Here is a 7,763-nt window from a genome sequence, read left to right on the forward strand (position 1 = left end):
GCATTAGTTTTCTTTTCTTTTCTTTTTCTTTTTCTTTTTTTTTTGAGTGAGAGTCTTTCTCTGTCACCTAGGCTGAAGTGCAGTAGAGTGATCTCAGATCACTATGACCTCTGCCTCTCAGGTTCAAGCGATTCTCGTGCCTCAGCCTCCTGAGCTGCTGGGATTCCAGGCACGAGCCACCACACCCGGCTAATTTTTGTAGTTTTAGTAGAGATGGGGTTTTGCCATGTTGGCCAGGCTATTCTCAAACTCCTGTCCTAGGTAATCTGCCAGCCTCAGCCTCCCAAAATACTGGGATTTCAGGCATGAGCCACCACACCCGGCCTATTTTTCATAATAAAAATAAGACACAATTCTAATGCACAATTAAAAGGAAAATGGAGGTTTAAAAGCAACTCTATATTACAGGATGGGATACAGTGCGCTAACTTTGGAGACAGGCCATGTCTACTTATACTCAATCCGCAGGGCTACACTTAGTTCTTGGGACACAGTAAATGCTCAACAAGAGTCTGTTGAACAAACATATACATGGTTTATCTGTTTGTCTCTTCCGAGGTCTTGACTTTCTGTCTGTTCTGACCTCTGGCAACTTTGCACTAGTTCCTAGCTTTCATTCTGCTTACCTGGATTTCGGAACTCTAGCCTGCCCCACTCAAGAAAAACGCATGCCCTCTGTGGCCCTGGAACCGGAGTGACTTGTGCTATACCAAAGTCTCCAGGCCCAGGGTGACACACAGCTGCAGCTCCATAAACCTCTAACATGATGTCAGCAAATATAATAAATAAAAAAGCTTATAAAAATAATAAATAAACTTCGTTAAAGGTACAAATGAAAATTAGCAAACATGGGAAGATAATTGAGTAAAGAGTTTAAAGTTAAAAACGAATTGCAGTCATTCTAGGGGAAGGAACAGTTGTATTTGAAAAGCTGTATGGTTACATGAACTGCCTAAAAAACAAGCTAAGGAAAATTAAAGCTCAAATTTATATATTTTAAGAAATTAATTGCAATCAATTTCCTGGGATTAAATAGCATTTCCTCAACCCCAGCTGCCATTAAAAAGAGGCAAATACAGCCAAGGACTGCATCTTCTCTGGAAGGCTGACAGCACTGACCCTCAAGAAGGAGCCAGCTGACTGAGAACATTCTGCCCTGACATGTGCTGAAATTCCGCTGAGAGCAGAGTGGTACATTAAACGCGTTAGGGGCTTATAAAACAAGTTTCCTATGTTTTAGAGTCACAGAGTTTTGCCAAAACAAGTATGAATTCACCTAGTGGCCCCTGCACCAGGCCTTTCCTGTGGGCACTGAGTGCCAGACACATCAATATGTAACAACAGAATGAATGATGGAACGAACGATTGAATGAAAAGAAGTGAGAGGCAGCAGTTTGTCAGATTCTAGGAGACAATCACAGCATCGAGTGACCACAGTATCTGTTTGAGAGGATTGCCATTTATTCTCTCGGGAGCGCATGGCTCTAAGGAAGCCCATATCCAGGCAGTGAGTTCTGGTGGGGGGCGCCTTTAGATGCAAGGAGGAGGAAACAGCTCGAAATCCCTGGGCTTGAGAGCGGCCCGTGCAGGCCAGAGGGTCAAGAACGCTCCGCTGGCGGCAGCGGCCCGGTGTCTGCCCCGGCTTCGACCCGGCCTAAGGCTGCTTGTGCTATAAATACGCGGCCCACATGCCGCGGTGACACGGTGTTCCTTGGGCTCGGCAGGACAGATAACATGAATGTGCCCTTTAAATGTCCCAAGTTGCAGGGACAGCCCCCGGCCCAGCCCCGCTCCCAGAAACGCCTTCGCCCCCGATGCCCTCTGAAGCGGGGAGGAGGGGGCGCCCCGTACATGCCCAGCCAATGCGCGGCGCGCGCGCCGGCCGCGACCCGCCTCCTCTCGCGAGAGCCCGGCGCGAATATAAGGGGGGCTGCGGGCGAGACGGCGGCCCCTTCGCGTCGCGCAGGGTGGGGGACTGCGCGGCGGTGCCAGGCCGGGCGTGGGCGAGAGCGCGAGCGAGCTGCCTGCGGGCTGAGTGCGTCGAGCTGTCACCATGGGTGATCACGCTTGGAGCTTCCTAAAGGACTTCCTGGCCGGTGGCGTCGCCGCTGCAGTCTCCAAGACCGCAGTCGCCCCCATCGAGAGGGTCAAACTGCTGCTGCAGGTGAGAACGGCGCGGTGCAAGGGGTGGCGCAGGCGCGGGCGCGGGCGCGGTGGGCGGCGGGGCGCGCGTTGCGGCGTGAGCTGCAGGGCGCGGGGCGCCGCGGAAAATCTGCGCCAGGCCACAGGCCCGGGCGCCCGCCCGCCCGTGGGGGAAGAAGGTGCCCTCTGTGTAGAGACAGGTCCAGCGTCAGTCGCAGATTCCTGGTGTCGGGTGGCGCCCGGCGTTCGGGTGTCTATATATGGAAACCCACCCGGAGCCGGTTTACGTGTGCCAGATCCTGCGCCCGTGACAGCACGGGCGTGCACTCAGGCCTGGAGGCAACTAGTGATTGCCAGTATTTTTGGCACCGTCTTATGCGCATGCACCTTTACAATGAAAACATCAAAATAATCATCACGCAGGAATTCCCTTATCGTATCTCATGCACAATGCTGTATGCAGGCTGACGCCTTCATCTTTATGTAACCTCTGTGAGAGAGTTTTTCTTCTCCATTTTACAGATGAAGCTGAGGTTTTGAAATGTTAAGAAACAATTTTCGGAATAAACTCAGATCATCCTGTCTGCAAATCTTTTCCTCCCCTAGCTGGTCGCTGAATGACCTATCATCATCCTCCTGTTTTTCTCCACCTGCCCAAAAGGTCAGGGCCCCTCAATGAGGAAGAGCCCAATTTGGGAGTCAAAATTACTAACAAAACCCCCCACAAATTGCTCACAAAGGCAGCAAACCCTCAATAATTGATTACTTGGATTATCTGCTTGAAAACTTTGGAGCCCTAATGCTTAGTGGATTTATTCTCCTTCCTCTGTTAGAGCATCTACTAGAGATCCTCATCTCCAGGGTGATCAGAGTGACACTGAGAAATGGTCGTTTTTTGGCCATCATGTCTATTAAATCCAAAGCCCTTTGAAGCAGGGAGTGTTAGTCATTCTGTCCCCCAGTAAGCCCCTCATACAGTTCTCAGACCTAGGGAAAGTGAAATAGATAAATGGCTAGCTTTATACAATTCAGTCACCTCTTCAGTTTATTTGGGGCAACACCTTTTCCCTCAAATACCCTGATAATTGAAGCCACATTGGATTATTTTGGCTTGTTATCCAGGAACTAACATGGATAACAGTATCCATTTACACATCCTCAGTATCCATTTGATTTCCTCATCCTTTTTTTCTTCAAAAAAAAAAAAATCTAGGAAGTGCAAACCTTTTTTCTCCTGTCCTCTTCCCCTGTCTCTGCCCTGCCTGTCCTCTGTCACCCACCCTCCCCTCCACCAGGTCCAGCATGCCAGCAAACAGATCAGTGCTGAGAAGCAGTACAAAGGGATCATTGATTGTGTGGTGAGAATCCCCAAGGAGCAGGGCTTTCTCTCCTTCTGGAGGGGTAACCTGGCCAACGTGATCCGTTACTTCCCCACCCAAGCTCTCAACTTCGCCTTCAAGGACAAGTACAAGCAGCTCTTCTTAGGGGGTGTGGATCGGCATAAGCAGTTCTGGCGCTACTTTGCTGGTAACCTGGCATCTGGTGGGGCCGCTGGGGCCACCTCCCTTTGCTTTGTCTATCCGCTGGACTTTGCTAGGACCAGGTTGGCTGCCGACGTGGGCAAGGGTGCCGCCCAGCGTGAGTTCCATGGTCTGGGCGACTGTATCATCAAGATCTTCAAGTCTGATGGCCTGAGGGGTCTCTACCAAGGTTTCAACGTGTCTGTCCAAGGCATCATTATCTATAGAGCTGCCTACTTCGGAGTCTATGATACTGCCAAGGGTGAGAGAGGGGCATCGGGAGAAGGAGGGCGGTGTGGTTAGAGGATCCTACGGGGTCTGTAACTCACAAAGGACTTGATATATATCCATCTTGTTTTTTTCTAGTCTCTGGGATAATTGAGGCTTCTGAATGAGGAGGTGGTGTGCATAAATTAATAGCTAAAGCATTTTTTGTGTCCTCTACTGAAATACACTCTGGCCTTGAGTTGTTAGGAGGAAGGGGGAGCCTGTCTCCCTCTAGACACAGCCATAGCAGTTACTGAGTTTAACTTGAAGCCACTTCCAGTGCCCTGCATACAAGCAGAGCACGGGCTCCCCAGGGTCCAGAGACGGCAGCAGCCACCTTTGCTGCCTGCCCATACGTGAGGCACCTGCACAGGGGCAGGTTCCCCGCAAGGTCAGAGCGTGCAGCTGGAGGTGCCGTGGCCTCTCTCCCTCCACCTGCTTTCTGCTGAGAACAGTCGCTTCATAGCCGTTCGGCTTCTTGGCTCTGTCCACAGGGATGCTGCCTGACCCCAAGAACGTGCACATTGTTGTGAGCTGGATGATTGCCCAGAGCGTGACGGCAGCCGCAGGGCTGGTGTCCTACCCCTTTGACACTGTTCGTCGTAGGATGATGATGCAGTCCGGCCGGAAAGGGGGTAAGCTTGTGCTCTACTCATCTAAACATCTTTATTTTTGCCTAAAGAGAACGTTTCACAGTGTTCCTTTCAGTCTTCCTTACTGGAAATTAATTTTCAAAATTATTTGATAAGGACTTAGGGAAGAAGGATTGTATTAATTTTCCCTAACATTCTCAGCTATCAGGGAAAAGTTTTTTCCATTTTATTAAAGAGATGATAAGAACATCAACAGTACGATACTTAGATGTGAATTTAGGTATCTAGCATTATAGAGACCCTAGGCCCTCTTCCCTTAGAGCCTGGGTGCAACAGCTAAGGGAAAAGAAGTAGCTGCTGCTTACAGAGAACTCTCGCTTCCCTCTGACGTACAGGTGTTAGTGGGATGGGGTGTGTGGCTGGGTAGAGATGGCCTGAAGCAATCTGTCGTGCCATAAAAAGTTTTGGCTTCTATAGGTTGAACCATATGAAATTGCCACTTTAAAAATCAAAAACAGTCCAGTGTTAGCAGTTTCATATGTTTCAACTCGTTACAGCCTTTTATTTTAACTGCATAACCTTGTGCAGTATCATCTGACACCAGGTCGCAGTTTGGGCCTCCATGGAACAAGGTAACCACGTAGCATAATCCTCCTGCTGCTCTGCGCCCTTCTTGTTTCACACTTGGGCAGTCCGTGAATTACTTGGTTAATTGCCCCAATTCTTCATTGACCTTGAACTAATGGAGTAAGAATGACAGGAGGCCCAGCCACCAGTTAAGCAAGGAAGGACATGTGCAGTGGAATGTTGCATGGAGCTGGGACTCCATGCCCAGATGACCCTAATTTTATACAACTGGTAGCAGTGTGTGCAGATATCTCAGAGGAAAGGTCCTTTCCTCCAGCGTTATGGAGCTCTCACCAGCATTTGTTTCCACAGCTGATATTATGTACACGGGGACAGTTGACTGCTGGAGGAAGATTGCAAAAGATGAAGGAGCCAAGGCCTTCTTCAAAGGTGCCTGGTCCAATGTATTGAGAGGCATGGGTGGTGCTTTTGTATTGGTGTTGTATGATGAGATCAAAAAGTATGTCTAATGTCATTAAAACACAAGTTCACTGATTTATAGTGACCTTGATCCACAAGTTCACAGATCCATCGTGTGGTTTAATAGACTATTCCTAGGGGAAGTAAAAAGATCTGGGATAAAACCAGACTGAAAGGAATACCTCAGAAAAGATGCTTCATTGAGTGTTGATTAAACCACAGATGTATTTTGTATTTATTTTACGTTTAAATTCCCACAGCAAATAGAAAATAATTTATCATACTTGTACAATTAACTGAAGAAGTGAGAAGAAATAACTGAATGTGAAACATTAATAAAGACCACTTCATGCACGCTTCCTATTTATTTACTGAACTCTTACTAACTGTAACATGCATTTTTCAAAGATCAAAAATGTGTATTTTCTAGCATGATTCATTTATCAGTCAGTGGCCAACCTTCTAACTGCCAGATATTATATTGAGTATGTATTATATGAGAACATACAATGCTTAAAGTTCCAGTTTTCAAACTCAGGCAGGTCATATTCTTTCTTACCCAGTGTTGCTGTAGGCTAGAAAGTGACAATGGCTTTTGTAATCCTGCCTTGTCTTAGGCACTTTCCTGCAGTCTTTAGAAATTCTGAGAGTCTGCTAAAAGCTTTAAATCACAATCTGGAGAATTTTCCATGATTAGGAAATGCTCTGTTTTCATCCCTTTAGATAACTGTGACACCTAGAATTTTCTGATAAGTGGAGAGTGTTCATTGAAAATTAAGGCCAGGCGTGGTGGCTCATGCCTGTCCTCTCAGTGTTCATTGAACATTAAGGCCAGGCACGGTGGCTCACACCTGTCATCTCAGTGTTCATTGAAAATTAAGGCCAGGCGCGGTGGCTCACACCTGTCCTCTCAGTGTTCATTGAAAATTAAGGCCAGGCGCAGTGGCTCACACCTGTCCTCTCAGCACTTTGGGAGGCAGAGACAGGCTTATCACTTCAGACCAGGAGTTCAAGACCAGTCTGGCCAGCGCAGCGAAACCCCATCTCTAATAAAAATACAAAAAATTTGCTGGATGTGGTGGCGCACACCTGTAATCCCAACTACTCAGGAGGCTGAGGCACCAGAATCACTTGAACCTGAGAGACAGAGGTTGCAGTGAGCTGAGATGGCCACCACATCCATCCTAAGCAACAGGGCAAGACCCTGTGTCAAAAAAAAAAAAAAAAATGGATTGTCGTAGTTCAGGCCACTGTAACAAAGTACTGTAGACTGATGGCCTATAAGCAACAGAAACTCATTTCTCAGTTCTGCAGACTGGAGGTCCAAGATCAAGGTGCCTCTTTGGTCAGGTTCTAATGAGGGCCCTCTTCTGGGTTGTAGATTACTGACTTCTTGTATCCTTACGTGGCAGAAAGAGTGACAAGAGCTCTCTCTAGTCCTTTTATAATCTCACTAATCCCATTCGTGAGGGCTCTACCTGCATGACCCAGTTCCCTCCCAAATGCCCCTCCTCCAAACACCAGCACTTTGGGGGTTAAGATTTGAACAGATGAATTTTGAAGGGACACATTCAGCCCATAGCAGCAGTTATCAAGCTAGTATTTAATACCTCTCAGGCCCCGTGGAAGGGAACAAAGATAGGAACCTGCCCTGAAAGATGCTTAAGTTGGGGAGAAAATGTGAGATGCCATTGTTAGATAATTTGTTTAAGACAGTACATCTTGTTTGAGAAGGAATAGAAGGGAGATGAAATCGGGGGAGGGAGTGGTGGGAGATGGAGACTTTGAAAGAAAATAACTAGATTGAGAAGCATGGGTGTAGAAAGCATCCTCCAGTACTTCTGTAAGAATTTATCAAGACCTACAGGAAGTCAGTTTTGGATTTGCCCCTCCGAGATTTGTGAGCCAGGGGAAAATACTTAGAATTTCAGATTGGAAAGTTCACACTTTGGGACCAGGAAAAGACCAGTTGCTCTAGTCTCCTGGATTGTGACTAATCGGAAGACCTGTTGGGATTACAGGTGTGCAGCACCGCACAGCTAATTTTTTGTATTTTTATTAGAGATGGGGTTTCGCTGCGTTGGCCAGGCTGGTCTTGAACTCACTCATTGTGACAAGTCCCTGTATCCTTGACAAAGCTTGAAAGGCAGGCAAATGTCTTCTCGGTGTTTTCTAACAGGTGGTTGGGTGGTGG

General features: G+C 47.5%; 1 protein-coding gene across 1 annotated transcript; it reads left to right on the forward strand.

The window, feature by feature from the left end:
• The first annotated feature begins 1,906 nt into the window (after nucleotides 1-1,906).
• SLC25A4 (solute carrier family 25 member 4) lies at nucleotides 1,907-5,927 on the forward strand. Its single transcript, XM_033215835.1, has 4 exons — nucleotides 1,907-2,164; nucleotides 3,438-3,924; nucleotides 4,424-4,564; nucleotides 5,462-5,927. Exons 1-4 carry the CDS (start codon nucleotides 2,054-2,056, stop codon nucleotides 5,617-5,619), a joined length of 897 nt encoding a protein of 298 aa, XP_033071726.1. The 5' UTR covers nucleotides 1,907-2,053; the 3' UTR covers nucleotides 5,620-5,927.
• The last annotated feature ends 1,836 nt before the right edge of the window (nucleotides 5,928-7,763 follow it).

The sequence above is a fragment of the Trachypithecus francoisi genome, unplaced genomic scaffold (genome assembly GCF_009764315.1).
Source record: "Trachypithecus francoisi isolate TF-2019V2 unplaced genomic scaffold, Tfra_2.0 Lachesis_group1, whole genome shotgun sequence".
In the NCBI taxonomy this organism is placed as follows: domain Eukaryota; kingdom Metazoa; phylum Chordata; class Mammalia; order Primates; family Cercopithecidae; genus Trachypithecus; species Trachypithecus francoisi.

Excerpts from the sequence above, each read along its gene's own strand:
- SLC25A4 (XM_033215835.1), top strand. The coding sequence starts at position 2,054 with ATGGGTGATCACGCTTGGAGCTTCCTAAAGGACTTCCTGGCCGGTGGC. Across the intron at positions 3,925-4,423 it reads AGTCTATGATACTGCCAAGG|GGATGCTGCCTGACCCCAAG; the intron begins GTGAGAGAGGGG and ends CTCTGTCCACAG. Across the intron at positions 4,565-5,461 it reads GCAGTCCGGCCGGAAAGGGG|CTGATATTATGTACACGGGG; the intron begins GTAAGCTTGTGC and ends TTGTTTCCACAG.